At 32.8% G+C, this 20,412-nt stretch overlaps 2 protein-coding genes across 4 annotated transcripts in view; both read right to left on the minus strand.

Annotated features, from left to right (window-relative positions):
- Positions 1-331: 331 nt before the first annotated feature.
- Positions 332-11,763, minus strand: LOC123015436. Of its 3 annotated transcripts, none has more exons than XM_044415158.1 (6): positions 11,694-11,763; positions 8,583-8,916; positions 8,019-8,168; positions 2,760-3,131; positions 2,422-2,707; positions 332-2,363 (listed from the first exon to the last, which is right to left on the minus strand). In XM_044415158.1, the coding sequence occupies exons 2-6, from the start codon at positions 8,908-8,910 to the stop codon at positions 629-631; spliced, it is 2,871 nt and encodes a 956-aa protein (XP_044271093.1). In that variant the 5' UTR covers positions 8,911-8,916; positions 11,694-11,763; the 3' UTR covers positions 332-628. The 3 variants fall into 3 exon arrangements, with proteins under 3 accessions (XP_044271093.1, XP_044271092.1, XP_044271094.1); XM_044415157.1 differs by having other exon boundaries at positions 8,019-8,183; XM_044415159.1 differs by lacking the exons at positions 8,019-8,168; positions 8,583-8,916; positions 11,694-11,763 and adding an exon at positions 7,741-7,856.
- A 1,033-nt stretch (positions 11,764-12,796) lies between these two features.
- LOC123010940 (synapsin) overlaps positions 12,797-20,412 on the minus strand; it is a 54,902-nt gene continuing 47,286 nt past the window's right edge. Inside the window, exons 6-7 of the mRNA XM_044408145.1 lie at positions 17,051-17,687; positions 12,797-14,008 (exon numbers count right to left, since the gene is read on the minus strand). Of these exons, the coding sequence (XP_044264080.1) occupies positions 13,839-14,008; positions 17,051-17,687 (807 nt within the window). The 3' untranslated portion in view covers positions 12,797-13,838. The remainder of the gene's footprint in view (positions 14,009-17,050; positions 17,688-20,412) is intronic.

Here is a 20,412-nt window from a genome sequence, read left to right on the forward strand (position 1 = left end):
GCTTTCTTTTGATGATATGGACATTTTCATTGCTTATGCTTTGTATTTTTATCATTTATGAAAAATTAACATTGTTTTTGGGATAATTTGATAATTTAAACAAAATTATCTGATCTAAGCCAACAGTTGGCAAAAACTTATACTTAAAATTAAAAAAGACCTGGCAGAAAAACTGTTTAAGAGAAGATTCACCTTGGTTTCATAAATATCATGGCTAGTATGGACAAGAAAACAGCCAGTTTTTCCCGTCCGTTTGTGAGACCAGAGAAGTTGTTACAAAAATTGACGATATTTATGGTGTTCGTATCCATTTTGGACAAATTACTAAAAGTTAAACAAGAATGTATTTATTGAGTCAACACTATAACAATTTTTAAGGAAATATATTATTTGCTAAAATCTTTAGAACGGATCTGGCACAGCGCAAAATAGTATCAACAAGGTTTTATTAATAATAAATGTTTGTCACACCATCAAAACTGTTTGATGGTTCGCTTTTCTCGGGTAATACAATAGTGTTAATGCGGTTAAACTTTTACAATCTTTGTTCATAATAACAATAAATTTGAGTGCAGTCTTTTCCTTATTATAAGCACAACGATAACAAAAATAATATAAAGTTATTTTGTCATTTTTTGTACAATCCCAGTTTCAAAGGAACTTCCTTGCTTTGTCGAGAATTCAAAGGAATGGGGAACGGGTTGAATATTTTATTTGGAGATTTTGAACTTGGCGATTTATCACTACCATCAGAACACGGGGATTTTAAGTACGAATATTTTGCACTGATGGGATTATAGCAAGTCGAACCTTCATCAAAATTTAGGGAAAAATTATCTTTTACGTTAACAATATTTTGAATTTCACTTTTTGATTCTTCGTCATTGGCTTTATCCAGACTGTTCTCTGATATTTTATCAAAATTCACAACACTTGAAATAATTGGATCATCAAGTCTTGAATCACTAGAGTCATTTTCGTCCTTAACAGTTCTCAAATTCATAACACTTGCATTTAAAATTAAGTTGTTGTACTTTTCATCCAAATTCCTGCTTTTTTCAAGTATGCTGCTATATCTGGAACCATATTCAAGAGACTTGGTTTCCTGTTTTACTGCATCGTTATTTGTTGTGCTCGGCCAGTGTTCCGTTTCATGAGTTGGCGAAGAATTGAGGTTAATACTGCTTAACGTATCATAGAAAGTCATTGATGTCGCTTCTTTGTCTTTCGGCGATGCTATTGTTGCCTCAGATGCATTGTCCTGGTTGACAAAAGGTGGTGGCGGTGATAATCTTGACTGACATTGCATTATTCTATGTAGAATTAACGAATTCTCTTGAATAATTTGTAAGGCGCGTTCACTATTTCTTCTACCGTATGTAATTCTATCTTCCTCTTCCGGTTCCTCATTAGTCGGTGTTTTAATTTCTTTAAGGCAACGAACACGATCTTCTAGAAACTTTTCAAAATCGACGCTGTCATCGTCGGATTCTGCTACATCAAATATGTCTTTCACACTGGTTGAAGCGGAATTATCAAAAATATCACTACTAATTTGACTATTGGAAGAATTGGCAACATCGACTTCTTCAGCAACGGCTTTATTGTCTTTATTCATAAGATTTTCGGGATTGTCATCTACAAATTGACTTTTGATTTCTTCATCTTCTTCATCCGAAGACGCTTCGCTTGGATCGTCGCAGAGTTCAGTATCTGATGACGAAGAACTGTCGCTGGTTTTAGGGGCGTCTTTCCACAAAAGAGTGCTTGGGGGAGTTCTAGCCGGAGGAATACTTCCTTTAGGCGGACCCAACCTTTTAGCAGGAACCAAAGCACTTTTTCCTAATAGCAAATGATTCATAGCGACTGGAGTACTAGGAGGAGGTTGTCTAGATATAGCAGCACTAAAAATTATGTGAGCCTGTCTCTGTCTTTGTTTTAACTTTGCATATTGCTTTTTGAGGGCGCTTATATCTAGCACCAATCTGTCTTTTGCGTACAGTTTCATTTGCTTGTCAATACTGTCGGGAAATATAGTTGTAGGTACTGCACTACCCCAAGGGTTTATGTTGTACAAGTAATGTTCACGAAGACTCTTGAGTTCATTTAGAGGTCCTATTGCTACCACAGTTTTGATTAGAGAATTTGCATCAATTAGCTCAAACTCGAGAAGTTCGCGAGTTAAAGCACCCATAATGCAGTAGAATTCGTCCGCGCTTCGAACGCCCATTATTCGATCCGCCAAAGTTTGCCAGATTGCTAAAGCCGTGCGAAGAAGTATCTCATTACCTTCGAGAAGAATCAAATCCCAAACACGCAAAACCGTCGGTTGTGGCAGACAATTACAAAACAATGTGAGAAACCTGAAATAACAAACTTAGTTAATATTATAATTTATAATCAAATGTCACTTCAAATTACCACTGCATGGTGAAAACATTGGTTAAAGGAGGTTCGTAGCTGGTGGTTCCTTCTTTGGCCGCATTTTGTAGAGCATCTAAATGTTTTGAAAGACGTGGTAATCGAGCCCTTAGTAACTCTCTAAAAACAGCCATGTCGACGGAAAGTCCACGTAAACTATCAGCGAAATATGAGTCGGGGAGCACTCCTTCTATGAGATAAATCATGAGTTTCAAAGCATCAGTCTCACATTTATCAGTCACTTGAAGTATCAGAGCTGCTAACATGTTAAAACCTTGACAATAGCCTAAAACGCACAAATTGAACCACTTGCCTGAAATTGAGAATTATAAACTCACCGACAGCTTTGTTCCATCTAGCATAAGCCAGAAGTACTCTCTTTAACAAGGCTTGATTTTCTTTTCCATCCTTTCCACAAAAAAGACTACATCCAGTTCGATGCAAATCTTTTACAATTTGTACCCCCAACTCGGAATCTGTTGGATGCGACCACTCACTGAAGCAATTTCTCTCCACATTAGACCAATCGATACCGCGAGCTGCCAAGTGTCTGTCAGCCAATGTAAGCCATAAACGTTTTCGAAATTCAAGAGGTATGCCACCGGATAATTGAGCCACCATCTTCATAGCTGCTAACCATTGGGAAAAGCCCGATTCTCCAGGGCCTGGTTGGATTGAAAAACGCATCTCTGGGCCGTCCGGACCACTTCCTGTGAATAAAAGCACACATCAATTTTCTAAAATTCCAAGCAATATGCGTGCAATAAATATTTATAGACAGCTTTAGAGGATATGATGGATGGAGGCTGTTAAACATGACACAAATTGTTTTTCAAGAGAAATGACGAGTCGTGCTTATAAAATCACTAGACATAAAAAAGTTGCGTCAATTGTAGGAATCATAAAAAAAAATTATAAACCAAACAAATTATTGCAACGGAGTATCGACTACAATTTTTTTTACTTAAACTATGAAAAATGCATATCTTTTGAAAAATATACACATAATTATAATAAAACATTCAGAATGAGTCTGTTAAAAGTATGCAGTCGAATTTCCAAGAAACAGAAACTCAAATTCGAATTACGGAAAGATGCGCCAAATTTAAGCTTTAAAAAATCCCTTACCAGATTGTTACTTCAATCGGCTTAATTTTACAAAACGGGGCAAGAAACTGGGATTCCAATATAAGGTTTTGCCTGTCGTTATCGTAAATTGCGGTAACTCCCGCAAATACAATAAGTATTAATAGTTTGAAAAAAAATTCAGAAATATTCGAGTAATAAACCTAAATTAAAAATTCCACTTATCGAGAAAAAACTACAATGCGGTACTATTCAATATTAAATAGAAAATTAATTAATAATCAGAGAAAATTCAGCATTTGCCATCATTTCATTACGTAGTATGTTTTTTTCTTTGAATATGTAGTTTATTAAGATCCTATTGTTTATACTTTCTATTTGTAATAATAAATATATTGATTAATTTTTATTAATTTAACAAAACATAATAACTATTTATTCTTTCTGTTATGGATGCTAAAATGTCGTATGGTAAGGGTAAATTAACTGAAGAAACTAATTTCGTTTATTAGTTTTAAATTATATTTACTTATCAAAAATTTATAGTACCACACGGTTATGCAAGAAAGATGACGACTCAGATCAAACTAAAAGCAAAAAAATATTATTACTATAAACAACATTTTGTCATTTTTGTTTTAATAGTTTTATTACTAATTTTTAACAACCGAAGACTTGGAATAAAAGAATTAAGTATTTAAAAAAAAAGTAGTGTATAAGTCTTGAAATAATTAAAGAGTTTGAAAATTATCTAGAAAACGGTCACGTCATCTTTGCTCTGGAGTCTGTTTTTTTTTTAACGGAAATTTATTTATTGTTATTGTTGATGAGACCGACCCTAAGAAAATTTAGACAAAAACACAAAAGTCGAGACAAATTCGGTATCGCAAACAGAAATCAGAAAAAGATCACCGTTAAAATTTAGATGCAATTTGTAATGCGCGTTTGCTAAACACGTGGCTAAACATTATCTAAGTTTAAACAAGAAATTGACGAGAATACAAAATAAACATGAATGGGAAAGAACACAATTAAATTAGTGTCTGTATGCATCGTTTTTGAAGAACGAGTTAAATAAGTAACAATTTTGAATATAACTGTTGAACAATTTTGGAGCCTATTTTTTAATGAATTACACAAATGCCAAATTTCAGAATATTTTTTGCAAAATTACTTTTTTTATAGACTATCTTTACATATTAGGTAGTGTTGTAATGATGTCTGTCCTCAGGTATTCAATTATAACGCTTTCAAAAAGTAAACAGCTACCCAAAATTCATAAAAGTAAAAATTTTAACAACATTTCAACATGAAAACGCAACCATATTTTAGGCTGTACTATACAGGGTGTTTCACACAACTTTACCAGGCTTGCGCCTAATGTACGCACCCATCAAATCTACAAAAGTCACAAAACACTGGATAGAAAAAATACACAGTTAATTTTTGGAAACCCATGACAGTAGTTGTCAAACTAATCACTGTTTCATTAATAGTCATGCAGCTTTTCAGAATCAATTATGATTTGTTCTATCAAGAGACGACATGAAAATGATTCTAGTTTATCTATCTTAATCACTAACTAACTAAAGACGTTGTAATTTTTGAAAGGGTGAACAAACTAGAGAAGATTATTCAATTTTTCTAAATTTGTAATCGAGTTCGTATCGGAATATGTATTATTGATTGCATCTTACATTAACATTATATGAAACACTCTGTAGGTGTATTTGTATAAAAAACGTTACCTTCTCAAACTTGAAAGTTAGTTTACAAAATTTAAGAGCTTTCGTGTGTTTATCTAATCCCAGACGTACCCTTATGTAGACACGGAATATTTCAGCCCTCGTGACGTTGCTCATTATGGCTTAACATTTTAATTAATAAACAACCTACGTCAGGTGTTGGCTTTAGTACTAAATTTCCATAAACAGGAAACATGAGAGTCTATTTTATTTTCAACCTTTATCTTCCCCAGTGAAAATTAAACGAAATGAAAATAAATGTGTGGGAGTCAACAAAGATAAAGTCGATTTTCTGTTATGAATTAAACAACAAAAGTTTCAAATCAATACGGAGAAAATAGAGAATACAATAAGATGCAATAACACGAAACGAAAGCACATTTAGTAAAATTTTCCATAACGTTATTTAAACTCGACTGTTTTGACTTGAAATAAATGTAGGTAAATTACACCAATTAGTAAGCAGCAGACAAATCGATAAACGCTTATCCTGCATTATGTATCGGTTAATCCAGAGCTTGTCCCATTTGTAATGCTAACAAGTAAACATTTTTCATGCTGGTGAGTGGTGAACAAATTGCCTTATTACTTTTTTAAGAAAGGATATTCACCTTTCTAATGTCAATTAAAAAATGTTAATTCTAATTAATAATAACTGTTTTCAAATTAATCAAACATCAAAGTTTGTACTTAGGTAAGTAGTTACTGAACATTAATAATGTTAACATTAGTTTGAGTAAAGGGTAGGGAGAAACTTTATTGGTAACACTTAACTACATTAATTTACGATCGGAATAAACTCAATTGTAGTTTTATTTAAAGAAACGAAAGGTAACTTCTTCGAAAGAATATACAAGTTGGTATTTCAGTTTATTCCAGGACAAGAAAACAATTCTTGATAAAAAAAAGTACCACTGAGGGAATAGTTTTACTAATCCATTATTTTTAATAACATATTTACGATTAGGTATACAGGACATTCTGAATTGAGGAACATTTTCCTGGTTTCTTGCTAGTCGCAAACACGAGAAAACAAATCCAATAAACACATGATACACAAAGAAAATACCATTTTAAATCCTCCAGAGAAATTAGAGAGGCGATCATGTTGGAAAACACAAATTCTTTTGTTTATCAGGTTATTTTTTGGAATATAGACTGGTTTCTGAAAGCATGTGTAACGGAGAGAAAAATTTAAAACTCACTTAAACGATAAGACAACACTAATCAGAGCAGCGCTACTTTAGCAACCATCAAACAATTTTTTTCTTAAATAACTAATAGACCTATCTATAAAGGCTGTCCCAATTAAAATTTGCGTTTTTAAAAAAATGCTGAAACAGGTCTACACTGTTTTTAAAATTAACTATAGGTTATTTTTTATTATACTTGCATCATAATCCTCAATTAAAACACGCTGCAGCGTGCGTAATTTGGCCTTTATAGCACGCTGAATTTTAAAGTTGTCTAAGTAACAAGAAATAATTTGATAATTTTATTGTGTAAATTCACATTTTTTCAACATAAGAGATCGTAAATGGGCAGGTATAATAAAAAATAGCGTATAACACTCGTTTATAAGCGCCTTTAAAACGCTGACGCGTCGTGCTCTTAAACCCGTCGTTCGTGTTTTAAAGGCTTGCTTATAAACTAGTATTATAATATACTATTATAGGAAATTATTTTTAATTTTAAATTCTGAAACCGGTATAGTGTATACCTAATACAATTGATCTTTGTGATCAACTATGAATGTCTGAGTTGGTAAAAGAATTCAGAACACTCCAGCTAAATTTGATATTGCTTGAGAAAAAACTAGAATACGTTTCTACTGAAATGTATTGAAATTTAATGTTGAGGATAATTTTGTCAACAACAAAAAGTTACTCTAAATTCACCAATTAAGAATAAAGTTTAATAATTTTTGATCACCCGGTATATTAACCGAGCAATTGTTAGTTTGTTTGACACTCGGTTTCTTGTAAACAGTTTTCTTGAATTATTAAATTATTATATCTTTTGTTAGTATACTGGAAATTATGTTCATAAATTTTACTGTACATTGTAATAAATGCTAGTAATTTATGTGATAAAAATCCATTTTTAAACTTTTTTGAGGTCAATGAACTCTTAAGAGGGATAACACCAAGGAAAACTGAAGACAAGAAGAAGAATGTGACTAGCAAGACCCAAAATGTACTTCGTTGGTTGTGAGTTTTGCAAATATGGATCTATTGCTAAGTTATGTGTAATAACTAATAATTAATTTTTTTTAAATCTACATAAAGTAAATACAATAAATTTTTTTGCAGTTACAACAATCGAGTCGTAAGTAAGGTTAACAAAACTGTTAATATTTATAGTATAGTGCAAAAAAAAGATCAGGATTAAGAAAAAAACTCAGAATGTGTTGTTTTGAGTCTCATACAGGTCACAATCACAATACAAACTCTATTTCTACTTTGTTTAAAACCAGCGAAAAACTCACCAGTCCCCCTTTGCACCATCGAACCAGCATATGCAGCTGTATTCTTAATAGAGCTAAAGAACCCGCTCATGAGGACATGTTCTGCACGCATTCATCGCTAGGTATAGACAAACTGCACTCTCTGGCTGATCTATCAGATGTGACCGACTCACACAGGAAAATAATATCTACACTCAAATTTCATCCTTTTCTCAATTACGACAAAGGATAGAGATAGAGTGATAGGAACACCAGTTCTAATCTCCTTGAATCTGGCTAGTATTGATTTTAGTACTCACGTTTCAGAAGTTGGCTGGTAATGACGTCAGAGTGTGCGTCTTGTTGACGACGCAAAGCGTCGCGGCGCTTCAGTTGCCGTACCAGAATGCTTCCAGCGCGCTCCACGTGACATTCCAAATAACTAATCAGAGATAATAATTCTGTTGCATCTGTAAAAAGTAAATCTTGAAGATTATGTCACGACAAAAATTCATATTTTACAATAAATAAAGCTTTAAGTGTTTTATAAAGAAAGATAAAGTTTATTCAGTGAAGTGCGACCACTTCCAAACAATAACAGGAGAAAATTTAGTTCGGTTAAAATAAACATTATCATTTGAGGGAGTGTAAATAGGAGGAGTTGCCCCAATTTCTGAAATTTCCATAGAATTTAATTTGATGTTTACAAAGCAGGTGTATTTAAACCCGATAAAGCGATCGATCATGTTAAAATATGAATTCAAAAGTACATACATATATCAATCCTCATGCTTTTAATTAATATTCTAGCTTTGCGTGTTTTGTTGTCGTTTTATTGCTCCCCCTATCATTGTACTATCTGTTATTAAATTAGGTAAACACACCTTTTCCCTGCAAATTATTAATTTCGGCAACGAAGCTCCGATGGGACTTGCTCGAAGTTGCAGAGTTGTAATCGGATCCGTTAATATTGCTATAGATGTCTACTAAAAGCTCTTCTACTAAATCGGAGGCTCTTCTTTTCTCGTAATCTGTGTATTTGTTTGAAGGACTTTCCATCGAACTTTTTCGTATTGAAAGCGTTACCGGTACAGCTTGGATGATTTCTCCAAAGACCGATTGTTGTGGTGGAGTTTGATGGTGGAGGATCATATCACCGAACATTTCGCGACTGCACGATTCTAACTGACGGACACGCTGTTTCGTTGACATGTTGCACTGGTGGTTTTAATTTATGCGATAAATGTGTATCCGGCACTTGTAGATAATATGCAACTACTTAATTTATATTATCGCCGGAAATTGTGACGATTTTTAATATATTCTACTACCTTCCTACTAGTAATAATACGGTAAAATTATTGTTACCTCATTCTTAAATTTTTAAATTCTTATCTCAGAAACATGATTCTTGAAGTTTTTACTGTTTGTACAAACTTGCAGCTTTTATTAGATTAGTTTTTCCTGACAGTTTAAAATTGTGAGGTCGAAAGGAGCGGAACAAAGATATTGAATAATTTATAAGAACGAAAAAAGTACGTAACTCGAGAGAATTGTACAAAGAATAACAAAGATAAAACGATAAGCAAAAAGAAATCTTGAAGGAACGATTGTAAAACTAATAAGATACAAAACTTTGTTTTACTTAATATAAAACTCTTATTTCAAGCTAAAAAACTACTCTAAAAAACCTATGTGTTTATTTTTAGGATAGTGAATTGTTACTAGCGTTTACATAGTTACAAACGAGTCTGGTAGATAATATTTACCGGTCCAGTTCGTTAGTAGTCTATCTACCGACCGGTAACATGTCTACTGGACTCGTTTGTATGTAAATGCTGGTTAATTTTTTTTTATGAATTTTTGCTTAACTTAAAAGTAATTGCTGCAGTATCCTAAAAAATCTTAGACAATATACGACTGGTAGCATTTTTATGGTCTTGCCAAACATGTAGGTCTTGCCATACGGCTCGACCTGTAAAGTACTGCCCCGGCCATAAAAATGTTGCTACTGGGCTAATACCGTAAATAGCTATTATAAATTTACTAACGGCGACATAATGCGTTTCAAAAATTTTCTTATTTTCTAAAGCTATTCTAAAGGGTGATTATCATAATTACAAAAGGAAAGGAAGCCATAATAACTTACCTTTGAGGTATAATATTTTAGCATCGGAAAATTGTTCAAAGAAGCAATCTAAACAAAGATTGCATCTTTTGAGCACTTATCTGCTTTATTCCAACGTTTACTTTAATTGCTAACAGTCTTTGATATTTGAAATAAGTAGATTGAAAAGTATTTTGGACAAAAAAATCGGAGCTAAATTACTATTTTTTTAGCCACTATTTAGATATATTGCACTTTTTCCTTTTGCTGCTTTTGCAAATTTTAAAAAGAATGCTTATCTTATTGCCATCATTTGTTTGACGGTCGTATAGACTGTAGAATAATGTACATTTAATTTTAATTTTGGCCGTACTAGATTATACGGATGTAGATTTTGTAAAGGTGTAGTGCTCTCTTACTATTTTTATTGCATTCAAAATATTCTTGAATCTTATCATTCTTGATTAACACCAAAAAGTATAAAAACAGTAAAAGAAAATTCGAACTAACGACATTTTTCAACATTATTTGATATTATGTATTTTTTCCACTGTCTATTTTAATGAATAGGTGAATAAAAACTATGAAACCAAACGTTTTTAGCTTAAACTATTAATTTTTTAACTAATTGATCAATGATAAAGTGCTAAGAAAATAAAGTTGAAACAGGATACAGCATTGATTAAGCATATATCCCAAACAATAGACGACAATAAACTAAGAAGTATTGTCATATCTTTAAAAATAATAAAGTTATGGCTTGAGGAGTTTTCTATAATTTAGCCGTTATTTATATGTACTCCTCTTGCTATAACTGTCACCATTTCTGTAACTTTTCACTATGAAATAGGGGAACCTTTTGGCTCAAAATTTGTCAGTAAGGTTTATTTGTTACATAGATTCTTCTTTTACATTCAAATCAAATATTTCTCACCAATCTCATAACTATACAGAATCTCCCCGGATCGAGTTTACAAGAGGAAACATTTTTTTTTGATTTTACATTTACGCCAAAACTGCAAAGGAAAAACATTTTTTGCTTCACCTGAAACGAGCAAATCTGTAATTAAATCTTCCTTATTCTGATTCAGTGAAAAGAAAAGTTAAGTTTTCTCTTGATTTTGGACTTTTAATTAATAATTTTTCTCTGCTTATAAATTTGAGGGACAAAGTTTATACATACATATATCTATTAATAAACAAATTTATACATGTAGCACCTATTCCTCATCTGCACATGCGCATTCTTCATCGTCTTCTTCATCTGTTTTATTTGGTTGGTGGTGTGACTTCTTTAGTTCTTTTGAGCAAAAATTCTTTTGGCAGCGCTTGTTTCTGTTATTTTTTAAAGTGGCTAGTGCGTCAACTATCAAACGAACTGCATTTAGCCTAAAATTGACAGACAAAACGCGTTTTGTTTGAATCAACACATGGGACTAAATGCAGTTTGAATGTCCAGCCAACTTTCAATGTTTTTTTTCAACACAGGGCAAAGTGCGATTTGAATTTCCAGGAAACGTTCATTGGAAAGACAATTGCATTTAGGCTGCAACGCAACATTTATCTCAATTTATAAAAAAAAATGGACAAACTGCATTTTGAAAGTCTGCTCCTTAATTACTCTAATGATCATAATTTGAAAATATTGCCATCAGCTATGAAAAACCGACTCAACACATATGATAAAGAAAACAGTGCAGTAGATTCACAAATCATCTAGGTACATATAATAATGTAATTATAATACTCTTGAAACTTATTTTGGTGGACTAAATCTACTCTGTGTAATTTCACAATCCCGATCAAAAAAGATAAACTTAAGAGAACCGTGAGATATAAAATAGGTACATAAAAATTTACAAGGTGACAACGAAGTGGAAAAACTTACATTCAACAATAATTATTAGCACTCGCATAAAATTTGAGTAAATTGTATGACATATGGCAGTTAGCATAACTAGACAACAATGTGTGTTTTTTGAGACATGGACACTTAGAATAACACGATATATATTAAATTGTGATATCTGCATATCAAATGTGCCAAAAGTCTGTTTGGTCATAAATTTTGCTATGCTTGAATCTTTTTTAAAACAACTAGGAAAAGAACTGAACGAAATAAGAATCATCGTCGAAGAGCTTCAGGAAATCATGTCAATCCAGTATCCACACAAATGGCACATAGCAAGTGATCGAATAAAAAAGTGAAGAAGTGGAAAGTAATGCACGAGTTTTGGTGACAGACTAGGACAAGAATAAAGTTAAAGTTGGTAATTGATTCTTTACATTGGAATCAAGAGCATGAAAGCTTGAGAAAATTGTTTTGAGGTACTAATTTTTTTTTAATTAGAACGAACAGAGCATTTCTTTAATAAAAATTTGAACTTAGATGATGAATGTTGTATGCAAAAAAACGTTTTTCGTAATCCTTGTCAAAGTGTTTTTTGTTTAAATTAAATTGTTTTATAATGAAAGGTACCAAAAGTTAAAAACTCTTAAACAAATGTTCAGATTTTAATTTTTACCATGGTTAGGGAAGTCTTTTCTCCACCTTTACAATAATATATCTCAAAAATATGAGGTGTTATTTAGAATTAAAGAGATAAAACCTAAAATGTTATAATCAATTTTGGTTTTAAACTTTCTCTTTGCAATCCTAAGTAATGAAGTAATCACATGTTTTTGATTGAACATAAGTATAAATCTTTACCCTGGATCAAAGTTATTGAGACTGTCGTATTTTGAAATGAAAGCACTGTACGTATTGTGAAGTGATAAATGAGATCATTACAACTTATCTACGACATTTTCTTGATGACTTCAAAATGAATCAGCTGAATTAAAAAGCAACAAAATAATTTAACCGATGTGATGGCACACCTGGGTGTGAATCATTCATTCATAGCGACTAGTCCTTGTCGTTAAGCCTATTTGAATCCTTGTCGATGACAATAAAAAGTTTCTTTGTAATTATTTACTCATTTATTTTATTTCCATCGATATAACACTATACAATATGCCCGAACGTATTATTTGTAAGCTGAGCTACTACACAACCTCGAATTGCTGTCTCCAAACCAAAAAAACGCACACATTTAAAGGATATGCAAGTTAACACTGAGCGAATCTCACAAACAAATATGATATGCTTATAATATTAAATGCAAATCGAATGTTTTTGCTTAATATGTTTAATATATTTACTTTAACGATTATAACTTGAAAACATTGTAGCCAGCTACAAATAATTTTATAAAAAATCCGCCAAGATCTAACAAATGTGATAAAGGAGACAACGTACTACGAAAATCTAATCTACAGATCATGTAAAATCTAGTTATTACATAATGTCATACTCTTGGGGCTTATCCGGATCGATCAAGTCCAGTGTGCGCAACTTCACTGTTTTGGACCAACGAGGATAAACCCGAGAGAATCGCTTGCTATAAACTAAAAATTCTACAAAGGCACAACGGAGTACGTTTAGAAAGTTACATTCAACAATTGGTGCCCGCTCGGAAGATGAGAGAATTGTATGATTTAGCACCAATGGACAAAGTTGCGCACATGCTGATGGTTGGGGTTTTGAATCAGTGTGCATTTGTAGAATTTTTGGGCTATGGCGAGTTTACAATTCTCTGGAAACGTTATTACAAACATTCGTTGCTCTAACAATCGATGAACAACCCACAATCTAACAATAAGTTGACGAAACGGTTACAGAGAGGAGTGCAGGAGCAGGATTACAATAATATTGTCATTTTACAATTGGTAAAAGTACTACAGAAGAGGGAAAGAGGATGTGTTCGCTTAGCCCCTTATATGTCTCACTCTATCCCATAACAAAACGTCTAATAACGAGTACACTGAGTAACTTATACATCCAATTAACAACTAGGCTAAACATAACAAAGGTACTTCCCACAAGTACCTGGCCCTAGGCAGTGGAGTAACACACCTTTTATGCAGGTATATTGCTTTGACCTGTCTGCCTTTGACGATACAAAAACAAACAGTCGTTTAATCAGAGCGTTTACATATCGCCAAATATTCCAGCGAATGTTTTTCTTAAATTTTTCATTGTGTCTTCGGTGTCTTCAGTAGATTGTTGTTGACTGCCTTGACGTTGGAATGGTCGAGGTGGAGGATCTGGAAGACGGCCAGTGCTGGGACCACTGCTACTAACCGTACTGCTCTGGGATACTGAAACATAACATAAGTGTGTTTACAGAAAAATTAAACACTTGTTATAATAATTTCTAACACATCAAATACATGGGTAACTCACTGTACTAAAACTGATAAAAAAAATTTCTATACCAAAAAAACTAAAAAAAAAATAATTTTTGGCTTGAATTTTTTTTCGTGGTACATTCAAGAGGATATCTTAAAGTAAATATGTACAACTTCGATTCAAGTTTAAAGAATTCAAGTTAAGAAACGAGTGGTATTATCCATTCACGAAGCTGCTGCCGCTAAGTAATATAACGAAGGCGAGGGTGACAGGTACCAGTGCACCCAAAACATTTCGTCCTCGATTTAGCTTGGGTGACGACACTTCTTCATCCGATGAATATTCTCATACATAATTATTATTAGCCGTAGGATATTAGGTACATGTATCGTATTTTTATTATTTCATTTTATAAAACGAATATTTGTTAAATATTTTTAAATAAATTTTAAAATTTGAGTCGTTACATTTTTGTTACCACTGATCCGGAATTTTGCTTCTCATTTAAAAGTTTTACGTCACTATCTTCCTCTTACTCCGACAACATACAGTGACATGGAAAAACAAGAATATACATATTGAGTAGGTACCGAAAACCGATTTTCACAAGACACGAGCGTTCGGTTTGAGAGTGATTACGAAGATTTACAAGAGGTACGGTTTATGGTTTAGCGGCAAATGCTTCGTGAATGGATAATACAGCCACGAGTTATTTTAAAGAAGGAGTGCTTCAAGGTCTTATGAAACAATTTTTTTTTATACAATTTTTGGTAATTTGCTTATTTTCTGCCGTTTTCAAACAATCTTTTTTATTTTAATCGATTTAAGGATTGTTGTGACGATTGGTAATGTCAATTTTAAAAGTCAAAATTTGATCTAGTTGTCTTTTGTTTTATCTAAATTCTTTCAAAAACACGAATATGGTTATCAAAATTTTCCACTGGACATTTCTTGTTCTTGACACATTTTGTCATAAACTGAGATGAATGATACGTCCAACGCCATCTCGATAGAAATAATCTTTTTCTCGCCTGGACATTTTTTGAGTTCAACTGATCCCGTTGGCGTTGGCTTTAATCTGAGAATTTTTTTTGACACATTCAGTTTTTTAGCTTAAAGGGTGCAACCTCATAATAGTCATAATATCAGTTCTCTCTGGCGTATCTTGTTTTGTTGTATTTTTCCTTCCCAGCTTTTATTATAGTCGTCAGCAAGAATATTTGAGATTGACGTATGCAAAGCTTTATTGAGGGTTAAGCAGCCCTTGCGGTCGGCCGTAATAAGTTTTCACTGCTGGTGGTACTACCCTGAAGATTTACAAAAGAGCCGTATTCAGGTATTTTCGTGGTAGGCTTTTAATTTATTACAGGCAAACATTTGGGAATTTGTATATTAATTTAATATTAAAGTGATAATGCAGATTTGTAAAAAACAATCTCAAAATACAGCTGAATATTAAAATTAATTTAATTTTTTTTGATGAAAGCCCAAAAACAAATTTCTGTTACGAACCATCTCTTCCTACAAACCTTTGAAACGTGCCTGTCCTAAGAAATGCAAATTTTTTTATGGCATCTCTACCGCAAGCCCCATGAACCACCGTGGGGGGTAATCGTCTTATTCTATAATGAGTCTCAAATATTGTTGGTACCAACTATAATTGCGTTATTTTTCGTTAATAATTAACAATTATTCAGTTTTTCCTTAGTAAGCCTCGTAACTAAGAAAACATGTGGAATCACTGCTCCAATGCATGTTTTAGAATACGGAATGCCTAGGCGGGATATTGATACTTACATAAAAATTTTCGTAAAATGTTCCGTCAATTAATGACTATTAAAACATCGCACATGATAATGTCGCGTTCTTTAATATGTCTATTATACAATCAAAATGGAGGCATATTAAAAAGATACGTTTTACGACGTTTTAGGATCGAAAAACTGCATACCACCGTAACTGTAGTAACAGGCAGTGTTCCAAATATCTTGATATGTATTTTTTTTTTAATTATTGAGAGGTTTTCCAGAGGGGACAGGCTTCACTGTGAGGGTTAAACGGAGTTAAACAGAACATCAAAAGAACTAAAAATGGGTAATTTTTAATGGAAAATGTGCAAGAGTTGGCGAGTTAAAGACGGAGTTGAATAAAAATTTGTGAGGTATACCAAGTTGGTGGCCGAGTAAAACAAAAAATAAGAAAAAACGATCGAGTCATGAACGGGCCACACAGGAATAGTAGGAGGTACCAATTAGAAATTAGCCGAGTTTAATCAGAAAAAAAAAGGCTGGCTTTACTTGGAAATGGAAAAAGTAAACCAAGAATGGATCGGGATTAAAGAGAAAATTGAAGAGACCAATCAGGATATGGGAGGTTAAACCAGAAAATGGGACCAACTAATTAGAAATTGAGACAGTACAACTAAAAAAATCTAGGTTAAACCAAAATAAAAAGTAAACCAAAAAAAAACAAAAAATGAGAGAGACTAACTAGAAAGGTAGTGGACTTAATAAGTAAAAATGAGCAGCAAATGAGTAAATGACAACTTTTTGTATACAGGGTTTTTGTCTTCAGAAAAGTAGTTACTTTTCTGATTATTTAAATACAAATTATTAGTGAATGACATTTTTCTTTAAAAAATAGAAAGTAATAAATACATAATATGCGTGGAGCTTGTTCCATATTTGGTGGCGAACACACAGTGACAAAGAAGACACTTGGAACGTGCACACTTCTTTTTCTTAGCTGTCATTTTGCAAGAGTTTCCAATCGTGTGATCGCATATGAAGACCAATATTTAAGTAGGGAAAATCATAGAGCTGTAAAAGTTAATGTACTTATCATAACCGACGATAGCGGTGATACAAGCGATTTTGCGGACGACGATAGCAATAATGCAACATTTATAGTATAGACTATAGCTTATAAATTTCTAAATTTAAGAAATACATTGACAGCATTGTGCTTATAAATCGCAATATTTTTTTTATCTAAAGTGTGCGTTCGTTTACCTTGGCTGTCTCTTCTGCCCACACTCGACAACGAAGGGTGATCTGACGCGCTTGGTGGCGGAGTCTCCGAATGTGTCAAGCTGGTCAAACTGCCCAAAATGCCTCTAGGTCCCACTGGTGGTGGTACCGGTTCTTCACTTGGAGGAGTTCTAGGTCTACAAATGGCCTGCATTCTCGAAGCCACCAAATCAGCAATATGTCGCCGATCTTCCTCTTGTGAGTCCCCTAGAAGGGTCAGTGCGCTGTCGTTCACTTCTATTATAAACTCTCTTCCGTCTTTTCCAACCACGACTTCTAAAGCACAGATGTCTAAACCGCCAAACAAGTCGGAGACTTCATCAATCCAGGAGCGGTATCGCTCCGGCATCGAGATCTGTTCCAACATAGCCGAGCCTGTGTTGGTCTTCCAACAACCGGAGATAGATTTGCGCATGAAGGCTTTGTAGTTGGTACCAATTTTTTGAACGTGGATGTCGTACTTGGAGTCGATGTAGGGTTCAACAGTGCAATAGGTGTTCGCGACGGCGACGACGCTCGCCATGTCTTGGAAATCGTTGATGTTGTCCACTTTCACCTTGCCCAGACCGCCGTGGGCGTGACCAATTTTTAATACGACGGGAAAGCGAGGAGCGGTCATCTGAAAATCGAATGAAAGGTCTGACACAGGTTCTAGTTGTTGACAAAGACTTTGATATATCACCGGAATTTAAAAAAACTTTATTTCTTTCAATTCTTTCAAAGGATGGTACAAAAATCAAAAATAGGAATAAAACAAAACAAAAAAGAACAACAGAGAAAAGTTGATTTCAAAGTACTTTTTTCAATTTCGGTGTCACAATGAACATTTAACTGAAACTGAAAATAGCTGCATAAAACGCAATTTGTGACACAGTTTTTTGACTACATTTTATTCAATATTTTGCATAACTGGCTGCATACTGTCGTTTTTTGTTGCAGTTCAACGTATTTCACCGAAATTGTAATGCAATTTAAATTATTTTTGGGCAATTTGGGTACTGCATACTTCAAATGTCAAAAATTTTAACTGTCAAATATAATAATAAATTCAATTTAAAAAGCGCTCAATAGAAAATATAGTATAAAAACGCGTGTTAAAACCTCTCATTGTAATACTCGTGCATTTGTAACACTCGCCACTGCGTGGCTCGTGTCACAAACTACTCGATCACAAACGGAGTGTTTGTTACACTTGTTTTTTTAATATACTATTTTCTATTTTGGTGTCCCAATGAGTAGTTTGTGTAACTGAAAGCATGAAATGCAATTTTGTGACACTGTTTTTTGGCGCCATTTTATACAATACTTTGGTAATCACTGACCATATACATTGTGGTTTTTAAGGGAGAAATTTTTGCAGTTCAATGTTTTTCACCGAAACTAATTTAAGTTATTTTCGAGCAATTTGGGTACCATATACGTCAAATGTCACCACTTTTAACTGTCAAATACAATAATAAATTTAATTTAAAAAGCGCCCAATAGAAAAAATAGTATAAAAAACACGTGTAACAACATTTCTTTGTGATACTCGTACAACATTGTAGCCCTCTTATCACAATGGGAGTGTTTGTAATACTTGTTAAACTTGTTTTTTAATATACCCACTATTTAAAGCTGAAACCAATTATTTTAACTTGGTGATTTCCATTTAAATAAAATCGAACAGACTTTTTAATACCATTATGTAATTTGCATCTTGTATCAAAAATGTGTTGTCATTATTATCATTTTTATTATTTGTGAATTATCAAGAATTATAGTTCTAAACCAGTAATAAGTAAAAATATCTAATACCACAAATATTCAAATCACGTCGTAATATTCATGGTTCATGGTAACTCAAACATAGAGTAAGCCCTTTTCAATTATTAAATTCCATTTACTCTGTATGCTTATCGGAACTTCCTCCAAACTTCCAATTTAGCCACAACCTCATCATGTTTTCAAGAATATGTATTAAAACTAATTAAATTCACTGTATTAGTTAGAATTAATTTTGAATATTAACATATTTTAAAATCTAAATACAAAAATTATAGATAATAATAAGAATAAGTAATAACCTATTGCATGACTTAAAATTAGTATTTTCATATTTTCATAGGAATGTATCTAACAAATGAGTTACAATTCAAGATTTTGTATTTTTTGCATTTTTTAGCAAAAAACTTGTATTTGTATTGATCGATTTTACATAATTTTTTAAATAATTTGATCTCTTCGTTAAATAAACACTCTATTTTTAAAGTTTACTACATATACAGGGCAATTCAGATAAGATAATGAGCCTGACGATCTGTCGATGCAAGCCAAAAAACAAATTTCATTTACGCCTTTGATCCAATTTAAATTACAATTTGCAAGTTGCATCCAAGGTATCATCTTATATCACTCTGACATGAGCGCAGAGAACGATTATTAGTGCCATGATAGAGAAATTAGAGAAGTCTTTTCGGGGTAAACCCAATTCAAAATGTATGAAAGAATGAAACATTAAAGGTAGACAAACTGTTTTTTTTTTTATAAATCACAAATTGCTTGTCAAAGCACTGTCAGAGCAACATAAGATAACCTGAATTGCAAATGCAAATCGTAATTAAATTAGATCAAGACGTAAATGAATTTTGTTTTTTGGGTTGCATCGCCAGATCGTCAGGATCACTATCTTATCTGAATTGCCCTGTATAATGTTGTTTGTCTGTTACTAATAATAATCGTTTGATCGTTTTTTTAAGTATCCATAGACAATAAATACTGTTAAAAAAATTCTTTTAATATGTAAAAATTTTAAGCGCAAAACAAATGGTGGGTAATTACTAATTAATAACTATGTATACATTCCGAAGTGATGCAGCATACAAATTATTCGTGCTGCACATCACTTTTTGACGCCCACAAAGTGTGATTTTAATCACTTTATTAGGGGAATCAAATAAACAATTCATGGTAGTTTGCAATGGCTACGACAAGCGTAAGCTTTGCAAATTCCTATTACTTTCAAGCTTAAATGAGATTTATTTGTTAGTGACAGGAATGTATATTGCGAGTTTGAAGAATGACGCTTTGAATAAAAACTTTATACGTCGTCACTAGTGAGGCTTATTTTCTCTTTATGTGGTCAGTGATGTAAATGTAGAAAAACATGAATTTGGCAGTTTACTATGTGACCATGTAAGCAACGTTGCAAGGTTTGTTGTGTGTGTCAAACGTTCATTATTCATAATGTTTATGAGAATAAATACGAGTCCCTATTATTAAAAATAAACCCACATTAGTTTTTAAAATAATAAAATTTTACCGATACAAATGATGTACTAAACCTTTTATTTACAAATTTATTT

Source organism: Tribolium madens, unplaced genomic scaffold, assembly GCF_015345945.1.
Source record: "Tribolium madens isolate multiple individuals breed KSU strain unplaced genomic scaffold, Tmad_KSU_1.1 Scaffold_19;HRSCAF=116;Tcas5.2_LG9, whole genome shotgun sequence".
Lineage (NCBI taxonomy): Eukaryota > Metazoa > Arthropoda > Insecta > Coleoptera > Tenebrionidae > Tribolium > Tribolium madens.

Coding starts and splice junctions, on each gene's coding strand:
- LOC123015436 (XM_044415157.1), bottom strand. CDS start 8,910: ATGTCAACGAAACAGCGTGTCCGTCAGTTAGAATCGTGCAGTCGCGAA. Junction 2,708..2,759: donor TAGATGGAACAAAGCTGTCG/GTGAGTTTATAA, acceptor TGTGCGTTTTAG/GCTATTGTCAAGGTTTTAAC. Junction 2,364..2,421: donor AATGTTTTCACCATGCAGTG/GTAATTTGAAGT, acceptor TTGTTATTTCAG/GTTTCTCACATTGTTTTGTA.